This window comes from Bolinopsis microptera, chromosome 8, assembly GCF_026151205.1.
Source record: "Bolinopsis microptera isolate Bmic1 chromosome 8, MBARI_Bmic_1.0, whole genome shotgun sequence".
Taxonomy (NCBI): Eukaryota; Metazoa; Ctenophora; class Tentaculata; order Lobata; family Bolinopsidae; genus Bolinopsis; species Bolinopsis microptera.
In genome coordinates, this window is record NC_087079.1 from 12,693,894 (window position 1) to 12,709,312 (window position 15,419).

The following is a 15,419-nucleotide window of genomic DNA, read 5'->3' on the forward strand; positions in this document are numbered from 1 at the left end:
ACCAAACTAATCAATTAAATTTTCCCACGAATGATAGGTGGTAGGAATGACACAGCAGTATTTTATCACACGGGGAACGGAAGGGTTAAAGAAATACTCATACCCTGGCTGCGAAACTGTTGAGAGTGTTTTTGACACCAAAAAAAGATGTTCCGTGGTAAGCAAATGATTCATTTTAAGAAGTTTCCTACGATTTAGGGGGAATTTCTAGCTGTATCAAACTTAGTGGCAGTGGCGTAACGTTGCATGTTGGCGCCCCCCTGCCGAAAAATTGCACTTTACAGCTCAATTCTCAATCAAAGCACAGTTTGATTCACTGCTGAACTTAACAGAATTGTTTTTGATCGTATCAAGAGGAAAATATTTCATTGCATAACATTTTTTAACGAATTTTTCATCCATGTCCTTAACATTGTTACTCAGGTATGTATGTCCAAGAATGGACAGTACATCGCAGTCTGTAACGGTTCTGAAACTATAGTCTTCGATGTTGAGGTTAGTAAACGAATCTTGCTACGCTAAAGTAATGACTTTAAGTTCAGATAAGGCTACTTTATCTGTTTAAAATATAGAGGTCCCATGAAGCGTGTCATGCTAATCTTCTCGAAACGGTCTTCTTTACCGACGAGTAGGACGGCGCGCTATACAAAGTTCTGTTAACTGGACGCAGAAAAACGCGCCTCTTGCTCGCGCACGCATGTATTAATCGGCCGGTTTAATTTCGTCCAGACCCCGGTACGTGCGGTAATCCGAGCTCGTTCTAGCTCAGTCTTCTTAACTTTATCAGCTGGGAATTAGAACTTCCATTTATCGTATAAGCTGTTTCTTTTGCTGACGACAGTCCACAGATGTCTTATTGTACTCGAGACATATGAGCGGTTTTTTTCGATCCACTTCTGTGATGATATCTCTTCGGATTTTCGCAACCACTGCCTGCCCCCTACATACTGGAGTCTGGAAACAGTGATGTTTAGTGAATCAGGCCATGGCAGATGTCCAGGTTGCTTCAGAGTACGTTATATCGTAAATTTCAGGAGAACCGGATGATCACGTCGCTTTCCCGCTCCCGAACCATGTTGATGAAGTTCTCACCTAAGAATACTCATCTAGTAACCTGGAAACAGTACCAGGTGTCCGAAGACTGCCCTGAAAATACTCCCAATGTTGAAATTTGGAAACTGGATGCCGAACCACAGGTTTATTTCATTGATTTGTCCTAGATATTTACTAATATAATGTCAAGGTAGGGACTAGGGACCAATAATATCTTAGTGGGTCTTCGTACCAAAATTGTGAAAGCTATGACAAGTAATATTTGTATTAATGAAAGAACTTTCCCGTTACAGCAAGACAAGCCCGCTTATGGTTATGTTAAGCGTGGACAAACCCACTGGACCCCACTCTGGAGTGATGACGAGTTCACTTGTGCTAGAGCTTGTAACGCTGAGGTGCAACTCTTTGAAAACAACGACTTTTCTACAGTCGCTAAAAGGTGGGTTTTTGGGTATTTATTGTAGTAGTTGAGTCTAGTTGAGTGTGCACTTCGATGTGTGCAATTTTTGACTACATAGATACAGGGTCTTTACTCTCTCATAAGGTCATTCTAATCTAAAATCATCTTAGTACCTAAATTGTATCGGTAGTCCGGAGTCCCAGTCGGTCCTATATGATCAGTTTACTGGTCAACTGGTGTTTCGGTGTCCCTAATTTTGTTTACACTCGGTCACTTGTCAAGGCATGTAAGGTCATTCGGCGATATTTTCCTTGAAATAAAATGATGTATTTGTGTAACAATTTGAAAGTTTATTGATTAAAAAAAAAAATATTGCGAAATTATTAAATTTCCCTCAGGTGCAAATTTGGGATTTTTTATCTCGGCATCTTAAAGATTTAGAGACTTAAATTTGGGCTTAAAATATCTACAATAGCATTATTAATATACAAGTTATTAAGCAACATAAGGTCTTAGTGCTCAGTTTTTAAGATATTCACGAAAAACTGATTTTTAGCCGAGAGTACGACACTCACGTGTCTGTTACTCTGGTGCGTGTTCCTGGGGCACTCTACTTAGCTTATAATCTGTGGAAATCTTCCCGTCATTTATGGTTCATCTAAAGTTTACTCTCTGGCAACAAATATTTATGAAGATAAGAAGTCCCTCATCCGGTTTATTTGATTGAATTTAAGAGTGTCTTCCCACTTCAGTAAATTATGTTTTTTTTATTTTAACTTATATTACTGTTATTTTTAACCAGAGAATTCAGGTTCAGATTTGATTCCTGCTGACAAGTGTGTATTTGGTAATTTAGAAATTTCGCCCTGTTGGACTGGGACTGCCGATAAAAATGTGGTACCAAGATGATTTCGGTTTAGAATGACCTAATGAAAGACGCCTTTTGGTCAAAAATTGTACACATCGAAGTGCACACTCAACTACACTCAGCTACTAGATTAATTAAATAGATATTGAAAACTATGTTCTTTATTTCTCAAACACGAACCGTTTCATGCCTAGTTGTTACTTACTAATGTAAAGTTTTTAACATCTTGTCAGGATACAGAGGGAGAAAGTAGGCGGAGTGTTTGTAGCCCCCGGTGATGATCCTTACCACATTGCTCTATACGTACCCTCAATAAAGGGCGCTCACGCTTTCGTGCAGCTCTATTTGTATGGAACTTTCGAGAAAACAGGTAGGTCTAGCTGCTCTGGTATTAATTCTGTTGTTTTATACCATGTTTGAATGCAACAAGCTTTGCCCGGACACTAATATTACTACATCTCCTAACCTATCTACTACTGTGCCTTATGTCTACTAACTATTATGTTTTACTAACGACTTTATTTACAGCTGCAGTCGCTCACAGAAGTTTCATGAAGGTCGATAACTGCGACATTAAGTTTAATAAGTCAGGGAAATGTGCCATTATCATAGCCTCAAATGATGTCGATAAAACCGGTTCAAGGTTTGTTTTATACAACTTCTTTTGTGAACTGCTCAATGTATCAGACAAACTCTTCTTGAATATTTCTACCAAAAGTCAATATTAATTTATCTATAGCAACATCAATCAATACTACTTGAAATTTATTTATTTCATAACAAAATCCTTATCAGTTATTACGGACAGACATTGCTGTACTTTATAAGTATCCGAGGAGAGAGTAACCAGATAGTACTGAAGAAGAACGGTCCAGTTTACTCTGTCGAGTGGAATCCTCAACGAGATGAGTTCATCGTTCTCTACGGGTTCATGCCATGCAAGTAAGTGAACTAGGATTATTCATTTTTGATAAGGAGATGCAAATTTCGCTTATTTAATGTACTTGACGCATTGCGAGGGATTTCGTTATTTATTAGTTGCGCTTTTGTAATGTTAAATATTAGAACTTTCTGGTAATCAGTTGAGGCGACAACGGAGAAACTACTGTTTTGAGGAAATGTTATAGTCGATGATTGTTAATAATGAACGTATTCCATTTTGGAAACATGATGAATTACCCTCTTATTCTTGATTTGGTTAATAACAACGATAATTTAGAATACATATTGTGTGCAGTTAAATTCGAACAATCAATGGCCAATAATTTAATAGTTTAACTAGAACCAATTAAAAAAGAAGTTGAAAAGGGAGCTTTATACTGAAACATCATAGGAAGGCGAATAACCAATGTTTCGTGACAAGCTTTGAAACCAACATATAAATTGTCTTTGATAACGACGCATCCTCAACAAATACAAACATGGGTTTAATCCAGCATTTAGGATATAAGGGAAATACTGGAGCATCAGTCCTCCGAAGTTTCCGTGTAGAATTGATAAGTCAATGGAAGTTCGTAGAGATGGAATCGATGCTAGTAACCACGCCATTTGGTAAACGAAAATGGGTATGTTGCAAAGAAGAAATAAAGCAGTAAAAATCGTGATAGTCACTGAAGCCTGCTGTAGTTTCTTCTCGGTCTCTGCCTTCGCGCGAGCCTTCCACAGCAGTGCCGACGAACTAACTGCGAAACTGAGGAAAACTATAACGGTAGGTAGGATCATCTCAAGTTGTATTGTTACTTGGTAAAGTGTTTTAGCCCAGGCTGGTGTAGTACTGGCTAGGAATATAGTGCAGTAAGAGAAGGGTGGGTAATGAGCTGACCTTATCCAGCCTAGCCAAAGTGCGGTCCAATCTATTATGAGAATAACTGTGATATAGCTAGCGACCAACATTGATATTGCACTTACACGAAACCGTTTGGCTCTGTGCGGCATTAGGATTGCAATGCTTCTTGTCACGCTCAAAATAGCGACCAAAAGTATTGAAAGCCTGAACAGGAAGTTGTTTACCATTGTCCACATCCCACAAAAATCATGTCCAGAAAAGAGCATCTCCTTCCGGTGGTTGAACAGGGATACTATGACAGGTATAGCCGAGAGAAGTGTCAACATATCAATAGAAACTATTACCATGTAGAGCTTATCCGGGAGGGAGCTGTTTTTGGGAAGTCTGAAGTAGAATAAAGCGGAAATGTTTCCCAGAACTCCCACTACTAAGATAACGATTAGAATAGCACTGATTAGCTGATCTGTTTTGGGGTCCCAGTGTCTCGTGCTGGTGAAGGAGGAGGAGGTGTAGGGTGTACTGGAGCTGGAGGGGGCTTGTATTTCATTAGAGGAGGAACTGGTCATGGTTACCACTGGATTGCGCTGACTTACTGCAATATTGCGAAGGAATAATCAATAATGCTACAGAATGTGTTCAATAGATTAAAACGTATGTGTTATCACAGTCATGGTTTTAGTAAATGTAATTAAACTGAACTAGTAAAAGATATTGTAACATTAACGAGTTCAAAGTTTTCAGAGTGAAGAGATCCGAGAAAAACCAAAACGTGACGGCTGTCATCAAGAAATTGCATCCACCATTTTTTCTTTAAATTCGATTACCTCAAATACATATACTAATTCAACATACGACAAAATTTTCGTAAATCACCGATTTTTCACGAGAGGTCGCATGTTACCAAAGTTAGATTATCTGTCAAGCCGGAGCCACATCTACAAATATTTAATGCTACACACTTAGTAAACGTACACTAAACTCGCAGCGTGGAATGTATTTAAAACCTCTGTAGCATGTTACTCCGCTATATTAGAGTATCTTATAAAACAGTAACTCCAGTAGTTTATCAAAGAAAGTAGCACGTTGAGAACTAGAGCTGTTCATATACAGGGGAAATGTTGAGAACTAGAGCTGTTCGTATACAGGGGAAATGTTGAGAACTAGAGCTGTTCATATACAGGGGAAATGTTGAGAACTAGCGCTGTTCATATACAGGGGAAATGTTGAGAACTAGAGCTGTTCATATACAGGGGAAATGTTGAGAACTAGAGCTGTTCATATACAGGGGAAATGTTGAGAACTAGAGCTGTTCATATACAGGGGAAATGTTGAGAACTAGAGCTGTTCATATACAGGGGAAATGTTGAGAACTAGCGCTGTTCATATACAGGGGAAATCTTGAGAACTAGGGCTGTTCATATTTTTATTTCAAAATTCAAATAAACTTTACATCAATGTATTACAGTTATATTCAATAGAAAAGACCACAATATCTCCTGTGAAGCAAAAACATGGAAAAAGAGAGCTAGGAAAATATTCATGATACTCAACACTACCAGGGGAAATGTTGAGAACTAGGGCTGTTCATATACAGGGGAAATGTTGAGAACTAGAGCTGTTCATATACCGGGGAAATGTTGAGAACTAGAGCTGTTCATATACAGGGGAAATGTTGAGAACTAGAGCTGCTCATATACAGGGGAAATGTTGAGAACTAGAGCTGTTCACTTCAAGGTAATGCTAGAGACAGAAGATTAATTGCAGCAGACAGACTGCCTCGTTTGACTGTGATGAAACGCCTTTTGTATTGACGTTATTTTTATTACTTGTCTACTGTAGATAGTTTAGTACAGTTAAAGTATTTAGTTTAAAGTTAAAGCAGTTAGGCCTTGTTGTTAGACCGGTATTTTCTGTTATTGACCGATTTTAACAAGTACTGCAACAATTAAAATGGAGACATAGTGCAGATGTAAATCAAAGAGTAAACAAATGATGAACAGCTATAGAAGTATACGTAGAAGCATTGTCAAAATCTGTTAAATGCACGGGGAAAAATACTTGACATGAAGTAATCTCTTCTATTTAATTATACCCCTAGCAGAATTTAATAGTAATACAATCGTCTAAATTACCTAAAGTAAGAACCTGAAATCCAAATTAGCAATTAAGACCCATGATAAACTAGTAATACATAGCAGTTAGCAGTAGTAGTACGGGTTACCAGCCTGGCTAGTGGCTACTAAACACCCGATAAGCGCGTCGAATCAATATTATTTCATGCTAAGTTAGTTATTTATATGTAGTAGAACGCCTTACTTATGAGTTTATCAAAGAAATAGCTGTATAAGTATACGTCTAGGAGGATTGTCACAATATGTCCAATACATGGGGTAACAAAGAGTCTATTCTATTTAATTATACCCTTAGAAGAATTTATTAACAATACAACTGTATAAATTAAGGTTCCTGTTAGACTACACTCAGTTTGTTTTATAAAGACGCCCTTTATAAAGACAAAGCCTTCAAATGAACAGAAATTAAAGACGGCAAGGCTACAAAATTGAAATATTAACGACGCCACAACAAGTCTCAAAACAGATCGGATGTAACACAGCATAATTCACACACTGACCTTACAAATTTCAGTCTGCTACTACAGCTACCCACTTGATAATCACATCGAATCGATATACTTAGTTTAATACCACCCTCTTTGAGATTTATATAGTAGAATGTCCTTCTTATGAGTGTATCAAGAAGAGTGTAGGGATGTGTCATGAAGCCTTAAAACGAGCCCCAGTCCACCTAGACAATGCCCCGATAATTGGGGAATGATAACGGATAATAATAATGGAGAATAATTGTAAAAAAGATAGCAGCCAGCTCCTAAACATATCTTTTTGTCTCAAAGATCTTGTTTAGTGCTACTAAATTTATTAGCACATGCTAGGCGCGTCTCTGGATGCTGTGAGGTTTTGCAAACATTTAGTCCTACTAAGGGTACTAACTGAAGACAAGATTCTCGTCTATCGGAGAGACAATGGCTCTTCATCAAGTTAGCACTTCATTATCATACAGTCTCATTACTGTATAGCTAGCATCGCATATTTAATACTACTGTCGAGAATTAACACAAGATAAAGCTGCTGGGATTTTTTCCGGGAACCTGCTGGTGTCAGTTAGTTATACATCTCCTGTTCAAGTTTACTATTGATCAATCAAAATCCAGAATTACTATCAACAAAATATGTCTCACCTCCACATCTGTACCGTACATAGTATCAGAAACAACTTATACTACACAGACAGACATACTGGCATGTCAAGGGAAAGAGCGGTAGAGATAGGGCCTACAAATTATTCTAAATGCTAATGTGGTTTTCTGAAGAATAAAAGTACGGCTGCCTCCTGGCCTTCAGCCGTTTATGTTCAATTACGGAGCTTTCTCCCCATAGTTCCGATTGTTATAGTGTAGCCAGGCCGTGATCAGTATTCGGTATCCAGTGGTCAGTATCCAGTGGTCAGTATCCAGTGGTCAGTATCCAGTGGTCAGTACCCAGTGGTCAGTATCCAGTGGTCAGTATCCAGTGGTCAGTATCCAGTGGTCAGTATCCAGTGGTCAGTATCCAGTGGTCAGTATCCAGTGGTCATTACCCAGTGGTCAGTATCCAGTGGTCAGTATCCAGTGGTCAGTATCCAGTGGTCAGTATCCAGTGGTCAGTATCCAGTGGTCAGTATCCAGTGGTCATTACCCAGTGGTCAGTATCCAGTGGTCAGTGACTCAGTATCCAGTGGTCAGTATCCAGTGGTCATTACCCTGTGGTCAGTATCCAGTGGTCAGTACCCAGTGGTCAGTATCCAGTGGTCAGTATCCAGTGGTCAGTATCCAGTGGTCAGTATCCAGTGGTCAGTACCCTGTGGTCAGTATCCAGTGGTCAGTACCCAGTGGTCAGTATCCAGTGGTCAGTATCCAGTGGTCAGTATCCAGTGGTCAGTATCCAGTGGTCAGTATCCAGTGGTCAGTATCCAGTGGTCAGTATCCAGTGGTCAGTATCCAGTGGTCAGTATCCAGTGGTCAGTATCCAGTGGTCAGTATCCAGTGGTCAGTATCCAGTGGTCAGTATCCAGTGGTCAGTATCCAGTGGTCAGTATCCAGTGGTCAGTATCCAGTGCAGTGGTCAGTATCCAGTGCAGTGGTCAGTATCCAGTGGTTTGTATCCAGTGGTCAGTATCCAGTGGTCAGTATCCAGTGGTCAGTATCCAGTGGTCAGTATCCAGTGGTCAGTATCCAGTGGTCAGTACCCAGTGGTCAGTATCCAGTGGTCAGTATCCAGTGGTCAGTATCCAGTGGTCTGTATCCAGTGGTCTGTATCCGTCCAGTGGTCAGTATCCAGTGGTCAGTATCCAGTGGTCACTGGTTAGTACCCAGTGGTCAGTACTCAGTGGTCAGTATCCAGTGGTTAGTACCAATATTGTACCATCCCTGTGTATTGTACACAGGCACATTACTGATGGTATACAATATACATTGAGTAATATTACCATTATGATTATGATTGTAGTTACTATTTACTTGGGGCAGCTAACGAATTCCTTGTGACAGGATGATGTAGACAATAATTTATAAAACAAGAATTATATTTTTGACACAATCAATCAGTATAACATAAACATTATGAAACTAAAGTAAGCTATCCAGTAAGGACAACTAGGATATATTAAACTGATAAGAACCGAAAACTGAGCAGTTATTTAGCAACATTACTGTAGAAATACAACTCTCATAACTTGAACTCATGCGCATCATGCTCATTTTACAGTTTTAGATATTATATATACAAATTTTGTATTAAATGTTCAGAAGAAGTTGTTTTTGACTCTATTGATAACAAGTTCGTACCCCTTATAGCTATAACTTTTTGTGCGACTGCACTGAAAAAGATAGTTGGCATATACCGCTTGAGCGAATGTTATATACGCGAACTTTTTACCCCGATTTCCCTCCTTGATTTCAATCTCGATTATCACACCAAATCCGGAAAATAATTGCATAGGCTGTCTTCAGCTGCGTTTCGTGGTATATTTCCTATGTAAAGGCTGGTATCCCTTTTGCTAAACCTTCGTTCACTAGATTGCTCCGGTATTACTATTTTCAGAACACGTTTGTCCATTTTTATCTCAGCGAAGGTGAAGGCTAAGGCGTCAAATGTTTTGCTGAAGGTAATTTGTGCATCAATTTCGTTTATTTTTCCATCAGTCCAGCTAGCCCGGCAGCTAGGAGAAATTTCAACTGATCGAATCTTACGGGAGGGAAACAATTTTCTAAGTTCAACTATAGAAACTGTTGAGGGTAAGTCTTTTATACAAATTTTTGTTTCTGGTTCTTCTTTATCTGGAATAGTTTCGTCCAATAAATATATTCCTAAATTTATTAATTCCGTGATCAGATCTTCCTCATTTAAATTTTTCCGCAGCAAATCTTTCACGTTCTCCCTATAACTTTCGCTTCGGGGCTTTGAGCTTTCCGGGCTTTCGGTTGGAGCTTGATCCATCTCCTCCCTTTTCCTCTTGTCGCCAGATTGTGGAATCAGAGTTTCTCTTCGTTGCTCGGACCAGCATTCTTGGGGATTTGAGGTTCAAAGTAACTCTTCTGAATGTCCAGCAAGAATTTCATAGACTCGACGGTCGAAGCACTTTCCGACATTAATGCAATAAAAGTAGAAAACTGATCAATGGTGGAAAACACTTTAGGGAAATCAATACCGGAGTAATTCCCTACAATGAATTCTCTGTTTTCTGTTGAAAGTGCGGCCCATTTCTTTAAGATTTCGCCGCTGTTCACAAGATTTTCATTTATTATGAATAACAAGTCTTGTCCTGTTACCCCTTCCTCCAACATACCGGGCAACTCAGATCCAAACATCTCTCTGTTCGACCTTATAAACTGCCTGATCACAGATTGAACTTGTGTGGAATAACACGTGTTAACGTTGTTAAGAAGGTTGGAAATCTTCAGGAAATCAACAGCTTCTCTCACAGATTTAGAGACATCCAGATGTTCCTTTAACCACTCTAGAGCTTCATTAAACAAACCTTCAACCTCGTATAGACTCGCAAACTTCAAGGCTACTCCAACTGTTTCAACGCTGAACTGTAAGTCTGCACCATGCAAATAATTGATGCACGTGAGGATACCCTCACCACCATCAACCACATCCAGCATTTCCGCATTTCTGCATTTCCACATCCAGCATTTCCTCGAACATGAGAACCCCGTTATCTTCTCTAAACTTCTTCTCTAGCACAGAGCTCTGTTGGGCGAGCAGCATTCCAGAGCAAAGAACTCTCCTGTCTCCAACACATACTGTCACTTTATAGGGAAATGTGGGGTCGTCTATGAAGCGGGTGAAGTCCCTTTCAAGACTCAGCTTTTTGGACATTGCTGAGGGTTAAAATGTGAGGAATGTTAGGAAACTGGTCAGGTTTTGATCATGTACATAAAAAGGGTGACCTGGAAAATTGATAAAACAACAAGGAGCAATAAAACAAGAATTATAGCATGAGTAATCTGAAAATTTAAAAATCAAACATAAATAAATACTGTTAACAACCACAGCAAAAGCTGACTTCGCCGTGTAACAAAATTACAACATTACAACATTATACAACACACTCACTCAGTTCATCATGTAATATAAGATTAAGTTACATAGCAAACGACACTAGAGCACACAATCGGTCGCGGTAGAACAGTAAGACTGAGCACCTATACCAATAACCAAATAGGAAGGGAAACTACATACATTTACTGTAACAGAACTGCAAGAACTAAGAAATCAGCTCATTTTATCGCAGTAACATGAGATGGAAGAAGGTGTACCAGCTGCAGAGCAGCTCCGCTTGGCTGGCAAAATGGCTGCCATAGTAACGGATAACGTGACGTCATAGTAACGGATAACGTGACGTCATACCCGCGTATTGTGTGTACACCCACACATCCCTCCTCGCTCTCTCTCTCCCATTACTGCTTATTTAACTGCATATGTAGCGTTGGTACATGAATCATAATAAGGTTAACCGTGTAAGATTCACTGTCTAAGGGAGGGCCAGGGGGAACTCATTGCGGTCTGTTTGGACTGCAGTAGAGAGAGTTCATACTTTCATACGACAATGTTATGCGTGTTTTCAAATATAATAGGCGGGTATATACTTTTGCATTTCAACTGCGATGTTAAATGCGTGTTTTCAACTGCGATAGTGAAGTCCCGGCCGTAGGCACGGGTTACACTAGTAATGTAATAAAATTATCGTATGGCTCTTTTATTATATGTGGGAGATATTTTTATGGGATTTATGTTTTCTGGATAATGAAATCGAATCATTTACAGTTTGTCAAACATAATATTCATATCGTAGAAAAATTTTGGTCACAGAAAAAATAAAGAGGAAAACGTATTTATAAATAAATAAATCTGCAGTATCTGCTTCAGTAACAATTCAAGCAGTTTAGTTAAAGTGGCAAAGAAATTCAATATTCACCTCCCCGCGCCCCTAGTGACCTCACAAAACCCTTTCCTCAGAGGAACACTGTTTAACGTGAAGTGTGATCCAATACACGAGTTCGGGGAGAACCACTACAACGAGATCCTATTCAACCCTCAGGGCAACATGGTCGGGCTCTGTGGGTTCGGGAACCTTCGAGGTAAGACTTGAGATGGGGGTTTTGATAAAGGGGTGGACATGTTTTTTGAATTCCCAAGGGGTCAAAGAGGAAGTTATGTTAATTCTGTTGAATTTACCTTTTCATGTGGAATGAAGTACATGAATTTTCTTTCATTTCTGGCGGCATTATCATTTAAATTATTGGTGATAATAAATGTGAATCCCAAATAAAAGATATCTAATTTTTGGGGCTCAATTTTATTGCCCGATTAGTCCTCTAATTATGTGGATGTATTAATGTCCCCTGATTGTTATCATCTGTCACGTGACAAGACATTTTAAAGTCATCTCATTCATTATTTCATTACATTGTATCCTGTATAACATTGATACAAATTGAAAGTTTTTATTGGTGATTATAAATGTGAAACCCAGATAAAAGATATCTAATTACTATCTAATTACTATTACTAATTACTAATAATTACTAATTACTAATAATTCCAGGCAAGATGAAGTTCTATGACACGGAGAACAATAAGTTGTTATCAGACTTTGTGGCAGCGGATGCTACTTTCTTTGAGTGGGCCCCCTGTGGAGATGTCTTTATCACAGGTGGGTCTTTCATTTATTTTCTAGAGCTTTTACATTCAGTGATGGGACTGTACTTCGAGCAAACCCTGTGAGATTATCAAGAAGCAAGGACCACTGCATAAATATGCAGACCACTGCATAAAACAAGCAAAGACCACTGCATAAAAACCTCCTATACCCCATTATTAATTATATCCAAATTTTAAGAATTGAGCTTACTATTCCTTCGCCGCAACAAACTTCCCCTGTCACATCTCACTCCCAGGTACCCTGTACTCCATTTTGAAAGAGTAACCCTATTATATTGACTCCTTCTAATTGTCCCCTCACAGGTACCCTGTACTCCATTTTGAAAGAGTAACCCTATTATATTGACTCCTTCTAATTGTCCCCTCACAGGTACCCTGTACTCCATTTTGAAAGAGTAACCCTATTATATTGACTCCTTCTAATTGTCCCCTCCCAGGTACCCTGTACTCCATTTTTAAAGAGTAACCCTATTATAAATATCTCCGGGATTTCGACGCGGGATCATATTATCACTCAGCCCGGCCCGCTGTTAGATAAACATCTCAAGGTGATATCATCCCGCCCCGGAAATTTGTATAAACCCGGCCCGCTTTTTAGTCGTAACAGATGTTTATCATTCAATTCTCCGACTTACAATAATCAATGATACTGCTGATTAGAACTCGATAATAGTAGAACAGTTAGACGCGCGATCACGTGGGCGCGTCACGTGCGTACCACGTGCCACCAATAGCATACGCCGAGTCTATACCACGTGTCACGTGACACGAAAGCGCACCACGTGATATGAAACATCGTAACCGTCCACTTCTTTTACACGCAAATTCCTGGGAACGTTGCCAAAGCAGCTAATTCTTGGAATTTCTCCAACGCGTGGCGTGAGAAGTTGGCGACTAGCCAGCTACCCTTGTCCGTGCCCTAAAAATAGTATTGTTTTGCTTGCTCTCCTTCCAGCTCTTGTTCCTGCTAACGTTCAAGCTATTGCTCCACTATGACAGATCGGTTTGACATTCAGATTGATGAACTGCTTTCCAATCGTGTTCCGGACAGTACAGTTAGAGTCAACAACTGGGCTCTAAACAAATTTAATTCTTGGCTTCAGTCATCCAGATTTGCTCGTGACTTCAATGACTTTGACCAAATTCCTGTTCAACGACTCAACTACATTTTAGAGTGCTTTCTTGTTTTATACTTCTAAAGTATAAATCCCTTGTCGAAATCGCCGGAGATAATTATAATCCATAAACACTTCACGCTCAGGGCTAAATAAATGTAATCCCTCAGCTGGCTCTTCGGGATTACATATTAACACAAAACTCGTGCGCTGCGCGCACTCGTATGTGTTTATCAGATCATCCCGCTAGCGCGGGATGATCTGTTATATAAACCCTTTGCGTGGCGGGTTTATGTTATTATATTGACTCCTTCTAATTGTCCCCTCCCAGGTACCCTGTACTCCATTTTGAAAGAGTAACCCTATTATATTGACTCCTTCTAATTGTCCCCTCCCAGGTACCCTGTACTCCATTTTGAAAGAGTAACCCTATTATATAGACTCCTTCTAATTGTCCCCTCCCAGGTACCCTGTACTCCATTTTGAAAGAGTAACCCTATTATATTGACTCCTTCTAATTGTCCCCTCCCAGGTACCCTGTACTCCATTTTGAAAGAGTAACCCTATTATATTGACTCCTTCTAATTGTCCCCTCCCAGGTACCCTGTACTCCATTTTGAAAGAGTAACCCTATTATATAGACTCCTTCTAATTGTCCCCTCCCAGGTACCCTGTCACCCCGACTGAGACAAGACAACGAGTTTAAGCTGTGGGATGTGTCCGGTAAGATACTCCACCACTATCAGGTCCCAACAGATGAGACCCAGCTGTGGCAGCTGATGTGGATCAACCCTGCTACGCTACTCCCTCCCCCTGTTGTCCCTAGACCTGCCACCTCTAAGGAGATTGCTGCTGGAAAACCCCAGGTTTGTCAGCTTTTGTTTCATTGTTTGTCTTAGTTCATCTGAAAATCCTAATCCAGCATATTTTTTCATCAATCACAAAACTGAATTCTTGAGTTATAATGCCATATTAAAGCTTCGATATAAAATTAGAAATACTGTAAATACTTGAAAGAATGACTCGGTGGTATCTCCATTTTGCAACAACGCTTTTGATTGTTCGGCATTCACTTTTGACTGCTCCAAGATGATTTATTCTCCAATTTACCCTTAGTACACCCCTATCAGGGACAATAGGAAATCGCGGCATGTACGGAATCGCGATTTTTCCCATTATTTGCGACAAATCTTATGTATAGTTTAATGTATAGTCTGTTAAAATTCGCAAAATAATCGCGAAATCCCTTTGTCCCTGACCCCAATCCCTCAACACCTTCACCCCCTCAGGCGTACAGACCACCTGGTTCCCGACAAGGTCCAGCTGCAGCTACCCGCTCACTCCTCCCCAACGTTCAAGGTGGAGTCTACAAACCCGGCAGTGATGCCCAACGAAACCAGCCCTCTAGACAAGCCCAGAAAAATCAGAGAAAACGAGAAAATAGGGCCAAGCAAATTGAGGATGAGAAAGTTCCAGAGCCTACGATGCAAGATTTGCAGTCTACCATAGTTGATGAGAGGGAGAAGAAGGTCAGGAATCTTAAGAAGAAATTGCACCAGATCGAAAAATTGAAGGGCCAGGTGGCCCAGGGCAAGACTTTGGAGAAAAATCAGATGGATAAGATTGCCTCTGAGAATGATCTTATCGAAGAGATAAAACGATTAGAGTTATAATTTATTTGAATCTGAATTTGAGAAGGGTTTTTATTTATTTCTGTAGCTCATTCTGTTAAATATTTTTATTAACTAATGTTTGCTAAATTTTAAATTAAATGAGCATCAAATTTGTTATTCGAAAATTTTGATTTCCTCAATCTTGTTCGGCAATCCATCTCCCAGAAAATAATTAGTAGGGAAATGCCATCTACAATCCTTTTACCTGAACTGTTTTGTTATATTGAACCTTAGATATA

At 39.6% G+C, this 15,419-nt stretch overlaps 1 protein-coding gene across 1 annotated transcript; it reads left to right on the forward strand.

Annotated features, from left to right (window-relative positions):
- The first annotated feature begins 41 nt into the window (after positions 1-41).
- On the forward strand, positions 42-15,279 carry LOC134820085 (eukaryotic translation initiation factor 2A-like). Its single transcript, XM_063830306.1, has 11 exons — positions 42-157; positions 424-495; positions 1,035-1,196; positions 1,347-1,492; positions 2,555-2,691; positions 2,850-2,964; positions 3,117-3,263; positions 11,688-11,809; positions 12,277-12,384; positions 14,174-14,373; positions 14,797-15,279. The coding sequence occupies exons 1-11, from the start codon at positions 47-49 to the stop codon at positions 15,178-15,180; spliced, it is 1,704 nt and encodes a 567-aa protein (XP_063686376.1). The 5' UTR covers positions 42-46; the 3' UTR covers positions 15,181-15,279.
- The last annotated feature ends 140 nt before the right edge of the window (positions 15,280-15,419 follow it).